The 22,494-nt window shown below is 41.9% G+C and overlaps 2 protein-coding genes across 2 annotated transcripts; one reads left to right on the top strand and one right to left on the bottom strand.

Moving 5' to 3' along the window:
* The first annotated feature begins 926 nt into the window (after positions 1–926).
* On the top strand, positions 927–9,517 carry TM4SF19 (transmembrane 4 L six family member 19). The gene is made up of 4 exons (XM_075269591.1): positions 927–1,103; positions 7,913–8,076; positions 8,723–8,912; positions 9,500–9,517. The coding sequence occupies exons 1-4, from the start codon at positions 927–929 to the stop codon at positions 9,515–9,517; spliced, it is 549 nt and encodes a 182-aa protein (XP_075125692.1).
* Positions 9,518–9,632: 115 nt separating this feature from the next.
* Positions 9,633–17,918, bottom strand: LOC142196796 (sialidase-4-like). Its single transcript, XM_075266776.1, has 4 exons — positions 17,815–17,918; positions 15,045–15,250; positions 11,355–11,610; positions 9,633–10,708 (listed from the first exon to the last, which is right to left on the bottom strand). The coding sequence occupies exons 2-4, from the start codon at positions 15,243–15,245 to the stop codon at positions 9,633–9,635; spliced, it is 1,533 nt and encodes a 510-aa protein (XP_075122877.1). The 5' UTR covers positions 15,246–15,250; positions 17,815–17,918.
* Positions 17,919–22,494: the final 4,576 nt, after the last annotated feature.

The raw sequence follows: 22,494 nt of genomic DNA, 5'->3' as shown, positions 1-22,494 counted from the left end.
CCAGAGGATCCTCAGATACTTTAGATGTTAGGATATGTTTAACAACAACCATTTCCAGTAACCACCAGCAAATCTGTGAATGAAGGTATAATATACAATGTAATGCAGGATGAGTGCAGAAAAAGAAATTTTATATATATATATATATATATATATATATATATATATATATATATATATGATAGACATATCCATAGTATATAATATGTACGATATATATGGGCCTGGATGTCTTTCTTGAAGAGAAAAAATAACAGATTATGGGTTCTAGATTTTAAGGACATGTTGAGCCAGGGTTTTTTTATTGACTGCCAGATTGGAGTCGGGAAGCAATTTTTCCCCTGAAATAGGGCAAGTGGCATGAGCCTCATGGGTTTTTTTTTTCCTTCTCCTGGATCAACACTGTGCAGGATTGTAGGGTTATCAGTTGGACCTGATGGACTAATGTCTTTATCCAACCTCATCTACTATGTAACTATGTTGGCCTGACTCTGCACCCAGATATCGGTTTATAAGAATAAACTGAGTAGTTTCTCAAATAATGTACTGAGTAAATTATACTGATGCATAGTCGCTGTGATGTTGTATGATGAGTATATGCATGAAGTACATTGAGTATATTGTGCCATGCCAGGGTGACATGGCAGCCCACCCAACTCAGGGGGCTACCAGGGGATTCACTTGTTCACCTGTGGGCTAATATATCTACAGTATATTTGGAAGTATAGGAAACCATCCTGACAGGAGAATACAGTGTTTACTTTTGTAAGTAAAACAAACCTCAGATATGCTCTTATGTATATGATTTATTCATACATATGTATTACATGCTCTGTATAATGTAAGATTATATATATATATATATATATATATATATATATATATATATATATATATATAATTATTGTATACATTATTCTAGGGGAATGTGTGTAGGAAAGTGTGCCCGCTGTACTGGACTCTCTCTCATGTTACTGGCTATGTTCTCTATTGCTGCAAACCTTTTCCTCATCTTCCCCAACCTTGATGGGTCATACCTCAAAAGACAACAGATCAGTCGCTATGCCACGTCTATGTCAGGAGTTTGGGCAGGAGGACTCATGGTAAGTTGTGTTGGTTGGCTTGTGAAAGTTACATTTGTATGTAGATTTCTGGTTACATAAATCACAGTATTTCATTATGTTAAAAAGAATGATAAGAAAATAAATCATATTTCTAATGTCATAAATGTGAAAGTTTGGATGTTTGTTACTCAATCACTCAAAAAACGCTGAACGGATTTGGATGAAATTTCTCACATAGATAGTAGTATTACCCTCGATTAACACATAGGCTACTTTTTATCCTGGTAAATGACATGGCTTCATAACTGTTATGAATTTATGTTCATTTACTATATTAAACTACTCTTGCCGGCAGCAGGCAATGTAAACACACAGCTAACACTGAGTCCATTGTGTCCAAGCATCTGCATAATATCTGATCTGCATAAGTGTTCTGTGTCCTGTAGGTAGCGTGCTGACATGGGAAAACACCTTTAATCCAAATTGGCAGTTTGCCAATTTTAAACATGCTGGGAAAAAGAAAATCTAATTTGTCGCAAAATTAAAAAAATGAGAGCTATGAAGGTATCCAGAAGTCAGCAGAGTTCTCCTCAGGCACGGAGGTGAGGAGGATTGTGCAAGCTAGGCATCAAGCAGCTCTCAGAGCAGCTGAAGTGCCGGAGCAGGTGGATCATTGACACCAACAACACACTCATTATATGGCATCTCAGCAAGCTGCTGAGATGCTGGAACAATCACAGGTACAGTGCAAGGAACAAGTTCAGCAGCAGGCCAGCTTGAGAGCTGCCGAAACACCGGAGCAGACGGATCATCAACGCCAATAACACCCTTATTAAATGGCGTCCCAGCTATCTGCTGAGATGCCGGAACAATCACAGGCACGGTGCAAGGAACGAGCTCAGTGGCAGGCCAGCTTCAGAGCTGCCAAAACACAGCAGCAGTTGAATCATTGATTGCAGTAATTTGCTGAATATAGACGGCTCATCGATGCCAACAACATGCAGACGAAGTCGCGGGCAGAGGCTAGCGATTAATAAAAGTAGGCAGGAGATAGCCTGGTCTCTACTGGTTATTGGTCTGCAGGATTTTTTGCATGTTCCAACCTTGCCGAAATCTTACAGAAAAGACAATAATGGGATATTTTCAGCAAATTTATTCAATTTTCAGTTAGAGGACGAGGACTTACTAGTCTTTATGACCTACCTTAGATAAGGCAGAATTTCAGCATAAAACAAAGTAGGATCAAAGGCAACAAGACGATCAAAACCCCAATTAGATTAGGTTTCTCTTATGCTGGATGTTGCAAAAGTGACAGAATCTGCAACGGAGCCTCCTAATTAAAGGGGTTGTTCAGTTTCATACAAATATTGAAATACAAATGTTAATGTTTGTATAATGAAAAGTTGTACAATTTTACAATATAGTTTCTATGAGTTCCTCATGGTTTTCTAGATCTCTGCTTGCTGTAAATTATTCTGCTTACTTCTAGTGGATAAAAATCAGTGCATGGTCATGTGATGAGAACACAGGTGTACTGCGCATTATGGTCACAGCACAGTTATCAGACACCTGCCTAGTAATGATCTGTGCACCTGTCACATGACCATGGACTGTATATCACATGACCATGGACTGTATATCACATGACCATGGACTTTATATCACATGACCATGGACTGTATATCACATGACCATGGACTTTATATCACATGACCATGGACTGTATATCACATGACCATGGACTTTATATCACATGACCATGGACTGTATATCACATGACCATGGACTTTATATCACATGACCATGGACTGTATATCACATGACCATGGACTTTATATCACATGACCATGGACTTTATATCACATGACCATGGACTGTATATCACATGACCATGGACTTTATATCACATGACAATGGACTGATTCTTATCCACTGAAAGTAAACAATGAATGAGAACAAGCAGAGATCTAGAAACCGTGACTAGCTGATACAGAAAGTATATTGGAAAATTGTATAACATTTGTCTGTCAATATTTGTCTGAAACTGGACGACCCTAGAACTAGGATTACGTTTCATGCACATTTGCAGTTGTAAGGGATCAACAAATGTGATCTTTTCTATGTGTGCAATTGGTATGTCTGTGTTGTATGTTTGAAGTCTAGGGGGGCTTTATGCTCCATTACTCCCTGCTAATTTATATATTAGACTTTGTTATCTTGTCTATTACACCTTTGATGCCATGTTATGTGTCTGTCTTTACCTATCTATTCTGCTGAGGATGACTTGTAGAAAAACTAAACAAAAAGGGCTTTAGATAAATGTTGTGTATCGCTGTTCAGTCCTATTAATCTCAGACAAGTCTCAATTGTAGGGACAGGTCTTTAGTCTATGTATTAGGGCCCCTTCACACGGCGTAAGCGCTCGGCTCATTCCGAGCCGTACACGCGAGCGCTTCTAAACACTTCCCATTCACTTCAATGGGAGCGCTCGTAAAGCCGGCTTTACGCGTGCTCCCATTGAAGTGAATGGGAAGTGTTTAGAAGCGCTCGCGTGTATGGCTCGGAATGAGCCGAGTGCTTACGCCGTGTGAAGGGGCCCTGTATCGCTTGACTATACAATTCATAGAGTCGTTAGTTATTAATAATAATATTATCATCTGACTCCTAGGTGCTTCTGGCCAGTGTACAAATCACCATGACTGGCTTTAAAGTGGAAAGGTTGTCTTGCTGTGGACCTCGCTGTGATGTAAGTAGTGGGGGACCTTAGGCTTATTAATCACTTCATGAGTTATGTCCTATGAATGACCAGTCTGAATACTAGTTTAGCCCTCAGCCTCTTTCTATATGACCGGACATATGGTATATGACAAATGGGAAAGAACCAAGATCATATGTAAATTTACAAATGTGAAAATACTGAGAAACAGAAGGGGCAGAACTTACCAGAGTTTAGGATTATGGATACTCTAGAACAGCTTTATTAAAAAATCTGTCTGACTTTTGTGGGTCCTCCATTTCCACCAGGTATGCCCCCACCCCATACAGTATGCCATCACCGCAGCCATTACCACTGAATATTCACTACTGTCACTTTGGTAAAAGGAAAATGTTTGTTTTGGTACCGTGTTAGCCAGTGGTTATGAAATATATATATAAAAAAAAACTTTGCAAGTCTTCAGTAGGTGATACCTTTTTTTAATGGCTAACTCATAATGATGACAGAATATGACGTTTCGAAGCTTCCTCAGAGCTCCTTCTTCAGATATATCTAAAAACACTTTCTAGAGGCTGCATATTTATAACTGGACACAGGGGTAGGATTACAGGAGGGAGGGGGGAAGAGGCTTATTACTATATACTTATAACAACAAACAATCAATTGCCAGATCCCAGGTTCCTATCTTAATGGCTGTCTTAGTTCAGTAATCTGTATAGAAAGACATAAACCCACGTGAAACGTTCATTCCATTGTCCAGCGTCTTGAATAGGGTCATGGGCTTGTACTCATAAATCAGTCGCTGTTTCCTTGATTTAAAGTTCCCTTTTAAGATCAAGATTTTCATGTGATCGGTGATGTTATGATCTTCCTGGCAGAAATGTTTTGGCACGGGAAGATCAGTTCTCTGTTGTTTGATTGTATGGCGATGTGAATTAATTCTCATTCTGAGTTTCTGTCCAGTCTCTCCAACATACAGATTTTCAGTGGAACATTTGGTGCAAATGATCAAATACACCACATTAGGTGTGTTACAGGTGAACGTTCCTGGGACTTTATATTCCCTGTTAGAGTTTGGTATCTCTATCCTGTCGGTGGTCAGTATGTGGAGGCAGGTCTTGCACCTCTTCTGTCCACATGGAAATGTTCCTTTGTTAGTTGGAGGTGACAGTGAGCTGCTAATAACCATATTCCTGAGGTTTGGTGGCTGTCTGTAGCACAGGAGTGGGGGGTCTGGAAATATGGATTTTAGACGGTTGTCTTTTTGCAGTAGTGGATGTAATTTGCGTGTGATTCCTCTCAGCGTCTCCAGGTGGGGGTTATATGTGACGACCAGGGGCACCCGATTGTTTTCCTGTTTGGTATTGTATTTTAATAACTCCGATCTTGGTATTCTGGTGGCCCTGGTGATTTGGTTATCAACTGATCTTGGATGGTAACCCTGCCTCAAGAATGTGTTTTTGAGGCCCCCAAGGTGTTCGTCTCTATCTGCAGGGTTTGAACATATGCGATGGTATCTGATGGCTTGGCTGTATACAATGGAGTTCTTTATGTGTTTAGGATGAAAGCTATCCCATCTTAGGTAGGTAGGGCAGTCAATTGGTTTCCGATACAGCGATGTCTCAATTTTGTTGTCCTGTATCTTAATGACTGCGTCCAGGAAGTTTATTTCAGAGAAGGAGTGATTGAGCGTCAGGTTGATGGTGGGATGGAACTGGTTGAATTGTTCATGGAAGGTTTTCAGCTGTTTCTCAGACCCGGTCCAAACAATTAGGATATCATCAATGAAGCGATAGTAGGCCATAGGTCTGATGGTGCAGGTGGATAGGAAGTCACTCTCAAGCTTGGCCATGAAGAAATTAGCGTACTGCGGCGCCATTTTGCTCCCCATTGCGGTGCCGGTCCGTTGTAAATAGATGCAGTCACCAAAGGAGAAGTAATTGTGAGTGAGGATGAATTTTGTCAGTTTCACCACTAATTCAGCATTCATACCTCGCTTTTCCATGAAAAACTGGCAGGCGTTTATACCGTCCTGGTGTGGGATGTTGGAGTACAGGGATTCTACATCCATGGTGGCCAGGATGGTTCCATCTGGAAGGGGACCTATAGTGGATAGTTTATTTAATAGGTCTGTGGTGTCCTGAAGGTAGCTGGCTGTATCCTTCACTAAGGGTTTAAGAGTCCCCTCCACCCATCCAGAGATCTGTTCAGTGAGAGTCCCAACACATGAGATGATCGGTCTCCCTGGGTTCCCAGGTTTGTGCAGTTTTGGAAGCATATAAAAAGTCCCTGTCCTAGGGCTTGCTGGTATGAGGCTGCTTAGGCTTATTGCTCCATCAGATAGGCCGGAGATCACCTTTTTCAGTTTTTTGGAGTATTCCACTGTGGGGTCTGAATCCAATTTGGAGTAGTAGTGTGTGTCAGTCAGTTGTCTGTGTGCCTCCTGTATGTAGTCTGATGTGTTCATCATGACTATAGCGCCACCCTTGTCCGCTGGTTTAATGATGATGTCTTTGTTATTTCTCAGGGATTGTATGGCACTTCTACAGCATCAAGAGTAAAATCCAAATGGAGATTAAAACAAAATGGAACAATATCTGAGTATTGGCTGGCTATGGGAGAGATCTTGATCTATAGATTTATAAGAAAACATGCAGGCTACCTATATCTGGAACTTTAACAATGCATATTTTGATGACTTAATAGCAACACCTCAGGCCAGTGTCAGGCTGGGATATCTAAGGTTTACCAATTGATTCTAGGTGCCTATCCAACTGCCATAAAAAAGTCATGCCACTTTATAGGGGCAGCACAGTGGCTCTGTAGTTAGCACTGTAGCCTTGCAGCGCTGGAGTCCTGGGTTTGAATCCTGCCAAGGACAACACCTGCAAGGCATTTGTATGTTCTCCCTGTGTTTGTGTGTATTTCCTCCCATACTCCAAAGATATACTGATAGGGAAAAACATAGATTGCTCACAGTCTACATTTTAAAAAACAACTCATGCTACTTTCTGACTCCATTAGATTTATCATCATTTACACCAGTTTTCTGCTGTCCCTGGTTCCTGCTCCGGATGCACTGTTGTGATGTCATGTGTACCGGGAGCAGGAAGCAGACATGTAAGTAATGTGCTAATTCCACTGTATGGGGGGAGGGGGGCACAAGTGGTCCATACAGTGGTCCCTTCACTAGTCCCTCCATACAGTAGCCCCTTCATTGGTTTCCCCAATACAATTGCTCCTTCACTGGTCCCCATGAGGGACCAGATGGTGTCATTATATTATATGGGAGCAGTGATGGCGTCCAAAATTCTGTTGGGGGGACATTAAAGTTTGTGGTGATAAAGGGTTCAAGCACTCAGTAACATGCAAACATAGTTTTATCCATATGCAATCCAATATACGATGGTTAATTGTGACTTTTCAGCCCACGTTGGACCTTCATCAGACTATCAAATTGTCAAAATAAGGAGAGTAGAGGAACCAGTATATAGGAAGAGGAGACTCACAATGGCTCCCATTGTGAGACCAAAGATGGCTGTGTTGCCCTGCTATTCCTTGAGGGGTTCTGCCATTATGAACACTTATCCCTAACCACAGGACAGGAGTTGTGTCTAATCACTGAGGCCCAAATGCTGGGTCTCCCAGTGATCTCGAAAGTCTCCATAAAGCTTCCTTGTGAATATAGGGTCAGCGAGCTTGTGTGAATTCGCTACTGTGTGGATCTGCTAGTGATTACAACCTTGGCAGCCCCATGGCAGTGAATGGAACACGAGTAACACAAGCTCACTGGTATTCCATTCACAAGGAGACATTAGGGGGACTTCCGGTCAAACCATCCTTCAGATCATTGGGGAACCCATTGATCAAACCCCAGCGATTGGACACTTGTCCCCTGTCCTGTGAAAAGGGATAAGTGTCCACAACAGACACTTACATAATGTAAGTGAAAGGAGCCACAAAGGGACCCTGATGGTGCTGATGCTGCAACTTCTATTGAATAAGATTGAGCAGTGCTGGAATATAGAAATACCAGACACTATTAGTAATGATATCCTAAGTTACCACATTATTATTATTATTATTATTATTATTATTATTATTACTACTACTATTATTTTTCTTTTTTCAGATGCTTCTATCTGGTATTTCTTCCTTGGTGGCTTTGCTTGGAGCTGCAATTTCTCTTTCAATCTCTGTCACTGGGTTATTCAATGGTCCCTACTGCTTGTTCCAAGTGGATGATGGAGGAGCACAGAAATGGGGCTATCTTAAATTCAAACCCTTGAAGAACAGGTAAGTTGCATTAAGTTAAATAGTATGTATCTATATAGCAACCCATATGCAAATGCCCAAAGTACTGCAATGAGACTGTGCAAGTGGCTTGTCCTGGACATACCCATGACTTATGTGAATATGCATCCCTAATACTAGGTTCACATTAGCATTCAAGTTTTGGTCATTTGGGACTCCATGGGGACCCAAAAGATGGAGACCCTGGCTGTTTAAAAAGTGGTTACAAGTGGAAACATGAAATAGTCTATAATGGGGTCCGTCGGGTTTCTGCCCGGTTTCAGTATAGAACTGGTAGAGAGAAAAATCTTCTTTGCAGGACTTTTCTCTCCGCTGGTTGTAAGCGGATTCTGCAGAGTCTCCAGCCTTAGTCATAGCACCAGTAAAATAGATTGAAGATGGGATACAGAACCTAGTAGAAGCTATTGTCTTATTTATTACATTTTACATTGTTACTATAAAAGCCTTGACTGTGCAGAGGACTGCTGCACCTTCTATATAAACTGAGATGTGGAATCTATTACTGTATATGTGAGATGCAGACGCTTGGTAACCATATCATCATATAACTATAGCAGCACTGTCTTGTCCTATATAAAATATTGTAACCATACATTAAATTAACAACTTTCTCTTTCCCGCCTTGTAGCTCGGCGATCTTGTTTCTGGAAACTTCCTCCTGGAGCAGCGACTGTATTGAACCTCCACACATTGAGGCCTGGCATTCCAGTTTCTTCATTCTCCTGTCCTTGTGCAATATTTTACAGATCAGTTTGTGTCTCTCCCAGATGGTTAATGCGTTTTTTGGAGTGTTGTGTGGACACTGCGACCAGAAAAAGGTATGTGAGCTAGGTTTTTTCTTACTATGAGTCCTGGTTATCATATGGCCATGAAGACTAATTTAGAGGTCTCTGTGGCCTTTGGCAAAGCACTGGTGACATATGTGAGTGATGTCACCAGACCATCTACAGTGACCCCTGAGACCACTGACTCGTATATTATTACCAGTGGTGGCCACCAAATATACAGATGGTTATTGCTACAAAATCCACAAATTTTCATTGGTGCAGATTTGATATATGAGAATTACGTTAAGACCTAACCTCACTTTTTAAAGTCAATAATACCCTATGCATATCCCATGCATAATGCCCTTGCTGCATCTACCTGTTCGGGCTCATGTACACAAGCATTCGAGTGTATTGCACTGCAAACTTGGCTCCATATTGGAACAGCACACTTGGTCGTGTACATGGAGCCTAAGAGCTTTAGCGATGAGCTGGCAGACATTTCCCATCTAGAGTTCCCATTTATCAGGCAGCTTGTACCTCATTATATATTAGGTGCACCCTCCTCATTGTAAATCTGCCCCATTATGTTTCTTGGGGATGCTGTCTTCATGATGTATCATATCAACTTATATCAGGATCAGCACAGCGTGTAACCATCGGGTTACTTATATGTCATTTATTTCAGCAGGGGGTGCATGGGTTAAAACATTGAGAAATACCGACATAGAACAAGAACCCAACATCTGACACTTTACATTATGTAGTCTCTCAAGATGGTGAACAAAGTCCTCTTTTGCCGTCTTGTTTTAGAGGTGCATGGTGACGGGCAGGATTAGGAGGCAGGTTCTGGATGACTTCATATAATGTAAACATGCTGAATGATATCTGCTCATAGGGAGATGTTATACCATTTTCATAAAGACATGCAAAGACAATTAAAGGGGTAGACCCTGGTGCTCCAAGTTCTTCAGTCCGTAACTCTATATAAGCAAGGTCAGAGTAGGCGCTTGGTCCTTCATAGATAATCCAAGGGCTTGTCCAGCTATCGGCATCTTTAGGGTATGGGCTGAGGTAAACGCCAAGATTCACACGGATCCGAGAGTTAGTTGGGTGGGAGTACAAGACCCAAGTAGGCAACTGGAATTGGTAGCCAGTCTTAGAAACTCTTTTTTGTACTTGCAAGTCTTTTGACTCAGATAATAATTGTACCCTATTATCCCTGTTGTCTATGCCGGTTGCCTTCCCTTTTGACTGTTTGTGAAGCATTATCATGCAGATATTGCTCTGTACTTTTAGTTGGTGGTGTTCTAGACTGTTCCCACCATTGTGAAGCTGTTGATGTACACTTTTAGTTCCTATGTATGATGTCTTGGCCACGTTGGCTGCATTCAGAGGCTGCTGTGGTAGTGAATTTTTCACACTAACTCTCGATAGAAATTGTAGTGGTGCAGGAAAACCAACAACACTCCCATGGCATCCACTAGCTGTCTCCACCAGCTTCTCCACTAGTTGACCTTGCTGGAAGGCAATACCATTATCAGAACTCAGGGCTTGGACTCTGAATCCTAAAGAGCTTCTGGCATTGCAATACAAGACATTGCTGCCATCTTCCTCATCCACCGATACTAGCTGGCACTCAATCGTTTGCAGGTTTGGGACCAGGTCTCCAAATGTCCAAGTCTTCCCATGATCATCACTGCGGAAGGCAAATGCTCTTGGGGTAGTATGACAGAGTTTCCCAAAGCAGTTTCTGTATTCTATGTGATAGGTGTAGGCAGGTAAAAGGAGACGACCGGTTTTTAGCTGGATGCCATGTCCTGGTCCCAAGGCAAAGGTTGCCCACTCTGTACATAAAAAAATAATGGACAGTTACAACAATGGAATCATCCCAGTCTTTATAGAGACACCAACAGGTTAATATTCTCAATATCAGTGATCATTCCCTCCCATATGGGCAATAACAAGACTAAAATGGGAACAATAGATGCAAATAGAGCAGATAAAAATAGCTATTCATCGCATTGTGCGCTATAGCCGCTTGCTCTGAATACTTCTTTATAGAGGAACTGAGAGCCACAATGTGAAAATTGATTTTTACCAAATTATCATTTAAAGGTGCCCTCTAGGAAATCCAGGTAATGGACATATAATGCTAACGCTCCAGCAATATACTAACTGTGTAACAACGCAGATGCATCTATACAAGCGGGGTCATGTGATCACCAGTCTGACCACCAGCTCAAGGCATGCTTGTGGTCAATTGCCTATGTGTGAGTGGTGTAAGACATGCCAGACTTAATAACTTGCCCAATACATGTTTATGCTCATTCAAACTTTTTGTTAATTTGTGACTAACTTACAACTTTTTATAATTTAAAATTTTTTCCTAAGTGATGTGTACTAAGAGAAATTGATCACTTTATTAAAACATTTATTGGGATCCTGAGGTTAGACACTATACTCATACATGTCTTTTTTGGTTTGTTTTACCTTTTAGTGATTCTCCAATGACCCTCTGAGTCAAATCCGTGACATCGCTCCATGTCCTGCCCTGGTCTGAGCTTGTTACGTAACACAGTCTTGTTAGGTTATGGCCGGTGTTGATCTGGTACTGTTCTGTGGTCCTGCCATAGACAGCAATGAAGAAAAGGAAGATCTGTCCGGTAAAGTCATCATAGACTGGACAAGGGTTCATTGATCGGTGTCCAGGCAAGTGGGCTCTCTCCACGGCAAACATATCCTCCCACTGCAGGAAGACACGATAAGCCTTTATTTATTTGTATATATTTACTATTATATATAACTTAATGTGGTTTTTCACATCCATGACCACGTCTGAATTTGTAGACAATTAGGGTTGAGCGATCGTGTTCGGAAAAGATCGGATTCTGATCGGCGATCGAGAAAATTTCACGATCGCCATCGGAATTCCGAACACAATCTTTTTATGTGGGATCGAGATCGGTGATTTTTCCCACAATTCATTGCTTAGCCTTCACACTGAGTATATGCTGTATATTCAGTGTGAAGGCTCCGCTGCAGTTCCATAGGAATGAATGGAAGCAGCCGACACACAGCCTTAACTCCCTGCGCGCCAGCTGCCTCCATTCATTCGAATGGAAGGCTAAACTAAATCTCTAGCAGCTACTTACCTCTAGAGATGGCTGCTCCAGTGCCCTCCTTCTTCTTGCCTCGCTGCCCCGCCTCCCAGGTTAGTGTTTAAATTGCTAGGTAGGCGGGGCTTGTGGCTCAGAGTGTGGGCAGGGAGACGTGACGTCTCCCCTCCCAGTACCCGCCCATACTCTCCTAACCGGCCCACACTCTCCTAACCTGGAAGGGAGGGGGCAGCGAAGGAAGAAAAGCAGCGTGGAGCAGCAGCGAGGCGAAGAATGAAGGCACGGGGCACAGGACCAGCCATCTCTGGAGGTGAGTGGACACCAGGGGGTAGGATTGCTTTTAAAATCCGATCTCCGATTAATAAAAAAATCCCATTGACTTGCATTGGGATCGGAATTGGGATCAAGATCGGGTTCGAATGATAAATGATCGGAAATCGGATTTTAAAATCGATCCTGAAAAGTCAAGATCAGCTCACCCCCATAGACAATACAAAAAGTTAAACCTTTTTACAAAAATAAATAGTTTACAAATTTGAGTTTTATGGATTTTTTTTCTAACCACTTTAGTAGTGACAGTGTTTTGTCTTGATAATTTGTCAATGGATACAGTCATAAACCCAGGAACGCTCTAATGTCTGGCACTTGTCAGAAAGTCAGCCATGATTTATTTAGCAAGTAAGGACACTTCATGTATTAGAAGATAATCTTGCCACGATAAGAAAAATCATGGCTGTGTTTCTGACCATAGAAAGTATAACTATTTATTGTCTTCACATTTAAACAGGGTTGTGTTCATGGGAAAACCCTTTAAGGAAATGTTATGTTAATTCATATTACTCTTCATGTTGTTATGTTAATAACATATCAGACTAGTTTTGCTTCTGAACTCTGCTGGATAAGATGGCAACTGGGAGCCACATTCCTCTTTGGGACCTTTCACCACCTCTGCCAAGTCCAAATTTTTGTATCATTTAAGAGCCACTACTACTCTGATTCTGGCACAGTTTGACTTTTTGCACTAGCCCCTATCAAAATCAATGCTTTTTTTTATGGTGCCTAATATACTATTTAGGGTCTGTACTGTTAGATGGGTGGGGTTAAGCAGGAGCAGACAAGGGGTGTGATTCTGACCTCCGACATTAGCTGCCTCTGATTGGGGCTCTGAATCATACCCCTTACCTGCTCCTGCCTGACACCACCCACCTGAGAGTAGAGAGCCTAAGTAACGTATCAGGCACTATAAGTTACTGCATAAATTGCTTGAGAATGGTGGGGGCAACAGAAAAAAATGCATCTGCACTGAAATCAGTGGATCAGTGCCTATAAGCTGATGCTAAGAACTGGAGTTGGTGGAGGTAGTGAAAGGTCCTCTTTAATCCAAATGTAACTGTCTACGGTGCAGCAATTTTTTCTAGCTCAATTCAACATACAATAAATTATTTATGGATATCTGAAGTTCCTTGTATTGCTTTCTGGACTTCTTTTTTTATCTAACAAATAATATCTTGAACTATTTTCATTATGCCAGGTAGACTACTAGAGTATCTGTCTGAAATGTCCCGCTCTCTGCAGCTCACTTATCAAATTTGCATAGATTAGTACAGAATGAGCAGAGTCATTTCGCTATCATTGAAGGATTGATGAGTTACAGCAACCCTCAAAAATAATATGTCAGCACTCCGCCTCATTAGTGGTGCGCCCCTGTATACTAGAATATTAGTGGTAAGAAAAAAATATTGTCATACAGCATAATGGTTATTTTAGAGCACGTCAATAAAAGGAAATTGTCAAGCCCCCTAAACTTACCAAACCGGCTGTAGGATGTCATGATTTGGAGGAAAGTTTCTGAAACCAGTTTTCAGAGAACTCGACCAGGTTTCTCTTAAGAATTTCCCACAGGAGAATGAAAGTGCTAGATATTTACTTAGTGAAACTATGCGGCATGTCCCTACACTTAATAGTAGTGTGTTACTAGTTCTAGTGTTAGATAAACTCCCATAGACAAACATGTAGATTTATTGGAACCACAGTATTTTAATCATCCTTCAGGGTTTGGACAAAATCATCAGCACACTCCTATTATTACATTTAACTCTAGCATAGGTTCCATCACAGATAATTTTCAGTGTCATAACTTGTAGTGCTGTTGACAGACTTTATTACTTGTGCTGTTATAAAAATTTGTTTATTTGTATTAAGGGTTTGATATGTTAAATCTGAATGTCAAAGGGTACTGATGTGATGTATGACTTAGACTGAATTGATGTTTATAATAAGGGCTACTGGTAAGCAAAACATGTGCAGAGAGAAGCAACTATGGTCAAAAGTCAAAGCTTGACCTGAGGGACAGTAGAGCACTTCATTGAATTGTTAGCAAATGCTACAAAACTACAGCTCCTCAAATTATTGTAGAACGAAATGCAACTTTAAGGGTGCCAGTAGCAGTGACAACAGTCAGTTGTGTAACAAAGATGATATCTATGGAGGTGCTGCAATAGGAAAACTAAAATCTAGCTTTGACTTTCAACCACAGCTTCCTATGTCAATGTTACTGCCAATATTTTGCCAGTCTTTGCATACTGAGGTTTGATCTTAGAAGGGGTAGACTTTTATACACCAATCAACTCGGCAACACAGTCACAGATGTCCCTTTCAGTTGTACACAATTGGTCCCTGGAACTGTCAAGTTTGACATATCAAGCCACTGAAACAAATAAGCAGATTTTTAGACCAGCGCAAGTAATAAAGTTTTTCAAAACCAATATAAGCTAGGAGACTGATGGAAAAAGAAAGATGCATATGGGTGATGACAAGTGTGTCAGGAAAAGTTTGACTTGACTATTTAATTGGGATGCTGTAGTTATTTTGTCCAACCCCTGTATGTGTAGCATCAAGGTGTTCATGTGCATGTGGTCGTTGTTTGCTAATAGTGCAACTGTCTACTGTCTAAAAATTTGCATATAAAACACTTTGTATAAAGAGCTGACATCTTTGCAACTTTTAGTTACACCCCAAAAATCTAAACTCTATCAGAAATTGACAATGTGCACACACTCCTGACCTCTACGTAGCTGTGGTAAAGTATGCCACGACGTAATACAAGTAGGTTAGCATGGGCATCGTCAGCGCTCAACCTCTCTTCAGCGAACGCCAACAGAGTCGACCAACGTGGGATGTAGAGAAGTGCTGGTATACGGTAGGTCACACCATTCTTCTCTGTCTCAAACAGCACTGTACGAGAGGGAATATGACGGGAACCCATAAAAACTAAAAGGGGTAAGAGAAAGTACTGTTAGTAAAATATAGCTTTATATATAAATATATGACATTGTCCTTCCTTAGACTTTTTGATATGTGTATCATGAGATGACCAGCTTTTCAAAACAGCATGACTTCACAATATTCTGTTATTCTGTCATTCTGTTGGGTATGTATCCTGTATGTGTTTTTTTGTAGAAGATTTCTTTGCAGCAGTCACCTCGGCCCCCAGAAATCGGACATGTTTTCCCTGGGCCCTGTCCTATAAATAGGGCATAAGTGTCCATAATGTCACAACCTCTTTATCTCCCCCTTTAATGATCTCCCAGACATATACACTCACCGGCCACTTTATTAGGTACACCTGTCCAACTGCTCGTTAACACTTAATTTCTAATCAGCCAATCACATGGCGGCAACTCAGTGCATTTAGGCATGTAGACATGGTCAAGACAATCTCCTGCAGTTCAAACCGAGCATCAGTATGGGGAAGAAAGGTGATTTGAGTGCCTTTGAACGTGGTATGGTTGTTGGTGCCAGAAGGGCTGGTCTGAGTATTTCAGAAACTGCTGATCTACTGGGATTTTCACGCACAACCATCTCTAAGGTTTACAGAGAATGGTCCGAAAAAGAAAAAACATCCAGTGAGCGGCAGTTCTGTGGGCGGAAATGCGTTGTTGATGCCAGAGGTCAGAGGAGAATGGCCAGACTGGTTCGAGCTGATAGAAAGGCAACAGTGACTCAAATAGCCACCCGTTACAACCAAGGTAGCCAGAAGAGCATCTCTGAACGCCGCACAGTACGTCGAACTTTGAGGCAGATGGGCTACAGCAGCAGAAGACCACACCGGGTGCCACTCCTTTCAGCTAAGAACAGGAAACTGAGGCTACAATTTGCACAAGCTCATCGAAATTGGACAATTGAAGATTGGAAAAATGTTGCCTGGTCTGATGAGTCTCGATTTCTGCTGCGACATTCGGATGGTAGGGTCAGAATTTGGCGTCAACAACATGAAAGCATGGATCCATCCTGCCTTGTATCAACGGTTCAGGCTGGTGGTGGTGGTGTCATGGTGTGGGGAATATTTTCTTGGCACTCTTTGGGCCCCTTGGTACCAATTGAGCATCGTTGCAACGCCAAAGCCTACCTGAGTATTGTTGCTGACCATGTCCATCCCTTTATGACCACAATGTACCCAACATCTGATGGCTACTTTCAGCAGGATAATGCGCCATGTCATAAAGCTGGAATCATCTCAGACTGGTTTCTTGAACACGACAATGAGTTCACTGTACTCCAATGGCCTCCACAGTCACCAGATCTCAATCCAATAGAGCATCTTTGGGATGTGGTGGAACGGGAGATTCGCATCATGGATGTGCAGCCGACAAATCTGCGGCAACTGTGTGATGCCATCATGTCAATATGGACCAAAATCTCTGAGGAATGCTTCCAGCACCTTGTTGAATCTATGCCACGAAGAATTGAGGCAGTTCTGAAGGCAAAAGGGGGTCCAACCCGTTACTAGCATGGTGTACCTAATAAAGTGGCCGGTGAGTGTATATAGTCAATATTCGGTTGGCATCTGGTTAACATAAAAATGAGATACAAACAAAAGGCCATTTTCTGATGACACATTCCCTTTAATGAAATTAAAGCCATGGTAAGAGTGGACCCATCTGTATATGAGAGCATTCTCTGTTATATGGGCATGGACACTTGCACAGCGCAATCGTTGCATTTCTTTACAAGTGCATTAAAATTTTTCATATGCAATATTGTGTTACCCTGAACATGTATACTGTATTCATTACACTCCTATTATCATCTTATGTTTTATATATTTACCGTGTTCCTATTATCATCCAGTGGCTTACACTTTATTTTATATTAGAACATTTGTGATTGAAAGTCTTAAGCAGTATTCCTAAGATTTCAACAATCCATAGGGAAGTTGATATATAGGGATCCTACTGCTTGGACCCCCTTTTCAAGATCGATTGAGACATGTATACATACAAAAGATCAGTTGTATCAATTCTGTTCCAACTCCATCATCAACATGTTATAATATACCAACAAGCAGTGGGAATAAAGAGTGAAAAAAACATCAGCGCATTTTGGAATTTTATGACTTGACAATAACACCAATCACACAGTATTACACTTGTATCACTTCCTATCATGTATTTATGCCTTTAATATGTCATGTTTCTTACAATCGGTTGTTCTCCATTTGGCCAAAAGTTCCGTACAAAACAATTTGACCTGTTCATAGACTGGACATATCCCCAAATAGCCGCTGTAGTCAGAATCATTTTGTGTTATGATTTCTTATTCCTTTAATCTTACTTGCTACCTGCAGAGAGAGATTTATTGCACCTTGTGCTCCGCATAGTCCTTACAGACAATCTTGAATTCTTGCCTATCTTCACCTAAGGTCATTCAGAAAGTCTTCCATTTCACACTTGTCACAGTCAGACAAACCAGGTGACCTCTTGTATGTGAATAAGTTACATCTCCCTCTTTACCAGGAAACATCTTATACATCCACCCATAAATAATCACATTACCTGGAATATGTGGAATATGTTCTTCAGCTTGATCTGTTCTCCATCCTCCATGGTTTGTTCTCTTCTCTCTTTATCCATGTTGTCTCGTTTTTTCATCTTCCAGATCTTTCTACCTACAAACCTAGATGTGATGACCTGTGCTGACAGAGGACATTGCATGTGAGCCAGAAAATCCCCACAGTCAGCAGCCATTGACGGACACTGTGTTCTCGGGGAATATCTGTTTTGTTGGGATTTTATGTTGCAGTCTAAGTTTATCTTACATATATTTAATTTGCTGATTTTCGTTTATCTGTAGTTTCCATATGGATACAATGTAATATATATAATATATATGTGTGGCACTTCTCTAATGGCACAGTAAAGAAGCACTCATACTGTACAGCCCTCACAAGTAATGGATATAGATGGTCTAATTCCAAGACATACAGGATTATTTCTTCTGTTAGAAAAGTAAACAAACAAGACAGAAGATATTTCATTTATTTGGTGCTTTGGGAGTCTGGCTATACTATAGTCAGCCTGCCCACAAGTGGCATAACTACCGGGGTAGCTGTGGTAGCCGCTGTCACATGGCCCGGGACATTAGGGGACCCAGCAGACCCCTGTTTGTTTGTTTTTTGTAGTAGGCCTTTACCTGCTAGAGTCACCCCAGTAGGTAACGGGCCCTATTTACTTACCGATCCTCACTCCTGCTCACGGCTACCTGTGTTTCCCCTTCTGTGGATGTGGAGGCAGCTGTGATCAGGAACGGGGATCGGTAAATTAGGCTGTGGGCCTGAGAACCCCACAAACACTGCTATCACAAACTACTGCTATCTGGTACTTACCTCTCCTGTGCTCCGGCAGTTTGCGGGCCTGTTGGGTGACGTCCCAGACAGCACGTGCGCCAGGCCTGCATCATTATGTATACCGACGCAGGCCTGGCTCACGTGACGTCTGCACCAACATTGAAGATGGTCAAAATCAGCGGGGAGTGCGCCAAAGCTCAGGAGAGGTAAGTACCAGTGTTTTTTATGTTTGTGTCTCCGATCATTATACTCTGGGGTCTGAAAATACCCCAGAGTATAATAATTGTTCTTCACGGGAGGTCTTTAATGGGGCATCATACTGTGTGCAAAGGCCACTATGGGGAATAATAGTTTGTACAGGGGCCACTATTGTGCAGGAATGTGGTTTGTGGGGAAGGGGGGGGGAGGTCATCAGGGTCAGGGAAGGCCCCATGTCAAATGTTTGCCTTAGGGCCCAGCCATTCCTAGTTACGCCACTGCAGCCCCTCATAGCAAGTCCTACCAAAGTCCCCGGACAACCCCTTTAATGATAGATGAAGACAAAATGGGGCAGATTTATTAAGACTTGCGTATCATATGCCAGTCTTAATGATTGCCCGCGACTAGTGCAGAGAATGAGTGATTTCTGAGGAGTTTGTAGTCTCTTCATAAATCAGCCACTGGTCCCAGTGCCAGAATGGAAATCTACAGTCATGGCCAAAAGTTTTGAGAATGATACAAATATTAATTTTTACAAAGTCTACTGCTTCAGTTTTTCTAATGGCAATTTGCATATACTCCAGAATGTTATAAAGAGTGATCAGCTTAACAGCAATTACTTGCAAAGTCAATATTTGCCTAGAAAATGAACTTTATCCCCCAAAACACATTTCAACATCATTGCAGCCCTGTCTTAAAAGGACCAGCTAACATCGTTTCAGTGATTGCTCCATTAACACAGGTGTGGGTGTTGATGAGGACAGGGCTGAGGATCAATCTGTCATGATTAAGTAAGAATGACACCACTGGACACTTTAAAAGGAGGCTGGTGCTTGGCATCATTGTTTCTCTTCTGTTAACCATGGTTATCTCTAAAGAAACACGTGCAGTCATCATTGCACTGCACAAAAATGGCTGAGGACTGGGGTAAAGTAATTTTCTCTGATGAATCCCCTTTTTGATTGTTTGGGACATCTGGAAAACAGCTTATTCGGAGAAGACGAGACGAGCGCTACCACCAGTCTTGTCTCATGCCAACTGTAAAGCTTCCTGAAACCATTCATGTGTGGGGTTGCTTCTCAGCCAAGGGAATCGGCTCTCTCACAGTTTTGCCTAAAAACACAGCCATGAATAAAGAATGGTACCAGAATGTCCTCCAAGATCAACTTCTCCAACCGTCCAAGAGCATTTTGGCGATCAACAATGCCTTTTCCAGCATGATGGAGCACCTTGCCATAAAGCAAAGGTGATAACTAAATGGCTCAGGGAACAAAACATAGAGATTTTGAGTCCATGGCCTGGAAACTCCCCAGATCTTAATCCAATTGAGAACTTGTGGTCAATCATCAAGAGACGGGTGGACAAACAAAAACCTACAAATTCTGACAAAATGCAAGCATTGATTGTGCAAGAATGGACTGCTATCTGTAGTGTTGTAGTGAGGATGCAGGTCTTCTGGAATAAGTACACTATAAGATGGTTACTCTTGTAGATCAGAACACTTTATTCCATGCTCCATCATGGCTCCCTGTCTATCAATTCCTCCCCCTCAGCTCAGCTCCTCCTCCCTTACTACCTCACTGTTGCTAGGCAGACAAAGCAGAATAAGTAAGCAGAACAGAACATACAGAACTTACTTATAACAACATCACATCTCTCCCCTTCTTATAAAAAAAAATAAAATAAAATGCAAACATTATGAATGGACAATAAATAAAAGGTCCGAACTGAAAAGAAAATTTTACTGCAGAACATAGTCCCTGAGGTGCGTTGGTGGCCTTCGATTTATCCTTGTCGGGTAGCGTTGAGACATCTCGTTATTAGAAACAGTCTGTGAATTTTCGGAGGTGTCTCTTGTTGGTGTTGCTGAACCAGTTGTACCTGGTGAAACTTCCTCATCATCTGTCTCCTCTGCACTTGCTCCTGGATTGTAGTCACGAAGCTTTTTAAAATGGGAGACATTTCGTGTCACTTGATGACCCTGGCGTTGAGCAGTAACCATGGTACCTTTGATGTGTGTGACTTGAAAGGGTTCTGGATGATAAGGGGATGATAACTTGTCACTGGGTCTCAGCCTTTTAACAAGGACCCAGTCTCCCACATCCAGCTGTTTGAAGCGACAACTTCTCTTATCTGCATATCTTTTCATCCTGCCTTTGGCAAGGGAATCATTGAGGACCAATGGAGTCTGGACGTGAACTACTGGGATGTTTGGAAGCTTAATGCGCAAAGGCCTGCCGAAAAGTGCAGTCGCTGGCGGAGTTCCTGTAGTAGAGTGTGGGGTGGCTCTGTACTGTCTAAGGAACCTGTACAATTCTTGCTGCAAATCCTTGTGTTCCATGGTAGCAATCCGAAGAGTTTTGTTGATTGATTGCATGAAGCGCTCCACTTCACCATTGGCTTGAGGCCAGTAAGGAGTTATTTTTCTGTGGTTAAAACCAAGATAAGTTGCAAAAGACTGAAAATCTGCACTATTGAAAGGTGGCCCATTGTCAGTCTTCACTGTTTCAGGTATGCCATATGCAGAAAAGATTTTGTCCAGTTTTGGTATGACAGCTCTTGCAGAGGTGGTGGAAACGGGTTCAATGACTGGAAACCTAGAAAAATCATCTATGACAACCAGTAAATAGGAATGATCTGGCAAAGTGCAGAAATCAACACTCACAGCAGTCCATGGATTGTCTGGCAGAGGTGTCATTTGTACTGGTGCTCGGCTATGGTCCACCGTAGTTGCTTGGCAAGGTATACATGTGGCAATAAGTGCTTCCACTTGTTTACCTAGTCCAGGAAACCATACTTTCTCCCTAAGTAATTGCTTTGTTTTAACTATACCTTGATGAGCCTCATGGGCCAGATCGATCACTCTACTCTGAAGTTTCTGAGGAATGACCAGGCGGTTGTCACGTAGTAGTATGTTTGAGTCAGATACAGAAAGAGAGTGTCTTGCATTAAAGAAGGCCTGCAAATATGCTGTTTGGCCCTGCGGTTGAAGACGAGTCTCAGCTAGAAAAAAGTTCCAGTTCTTAGACCGAACAGTGTCAATTACCAACTGAAGTTGGGGATCAGAATCCACCGCATGTTTAATTTCTTCGAGGGTCATTGCTCTTGGCACAGAGTGTGTAACAATGAAATTTACATGCTCCTCAGCTAAGACAGTGGCAGGCAAGTCATCTTTGGTAGACTGTGGTGAAGGGTGTCTTGAAAAATAGTCTGCAGGGTTCCCAGCTCCTGCCTCATATCTCAAGTGAAAGCGATAGTTCTGCAGGCGGAGTAGCCAGCGTTCAAGTCGTGGGGGTGGCTTTGATGAATGTTTATTGAAGATTGGAATGAGTGGTTTATGATCACTGACCACTGTGAACGGACGACCAAAGAGGTAAAGATGAAAATGAAGGCATCCCCATACAACTGCGAGAGCTTCCCTCTCAGTTTGAGAATAGCGCTGTTCCGTTTCTGTTAAAGCCTTGCTTGCATAGGAGACTGTAGAGATACTGCCAGTTTTAGACACCTGAGTTAAAATTGCACCAAGGCCTACAGGACTGGCATCCACAGTGAGCTCAGTAGACTTTAGTGGGTCAAAATAGGCCATGACCGTGTCACTAGAAAGACTGGACTTAAGTGTATCAAAAGCTGATTGATGTTCAACTGTCCATGACCAAGGAGTATCCTTTTTAGTGAGTTGTCGTAGGGGTTC

Source organism: Leptodactylus fuscus, chromosome 3 (genome assembly GCF_031893055.1).
Source record: "Leptodactylus fuscus isolate aLepFus1 chromosome 3, aLepFus1.hap2, whole genome shotgun sequence".
NCBI lineage: Eukaryota > Metazoa > Chordata > Amphibia > Anura > Leptodactylidae > Leptodactylus > Leptodactylus fuscus.
Note: the sequence above shows the minus strand (reverse complement) of the source record. Positions and strands in the feature narration are given on the sequence as shown.

Bases quoted from the DNA above. Each gene is read 5' to 3' on its own strand.
- TM4SF19 (XM_075269591.1), top strand. From the start codon at position 927: ATGTGTGTAGGAAAGTGTGCCCGCTGTACTGGACTCTCTCTCATGTTA. The intron at 1,104-7,912 runs GTAAGTTGTGTT...TTCTTTTTTCAG, and splicing joins TTTGGGCAGGAGGACTCATG to ATGCTTCTATCTGGTATTTC. The intron at 8,077-8,722 runs GTAAGTTGCATT...CCCGCCTTGTAG, and splicing joins TTCAAACCCTTGAAGAACAG to CTCGGCGATCTTGTTTCTGG.
- LOC142196796 (XM_075266776.1), bottom strand. From the start codon at position 15,245: ATGGGTTCCCGTCATATTCCCTCTCGTACAGTGCTGTTTGAGACAGAG. The intron at 11,611-15,044 runs GTCAGGAGTGTG...GTCTTCCTGCAG, and splicing joins TTTACCACAGCTACGTAGAG to TGGGAGGATATGTTTGCCGT. The intron at 10,709-11,354 runs GTAAAACAAACC...TTTTATGTACAG, and splicing joins CATTGGAGAATCACTAAAAG to AGTGGGCAACCTTTGCCTTG.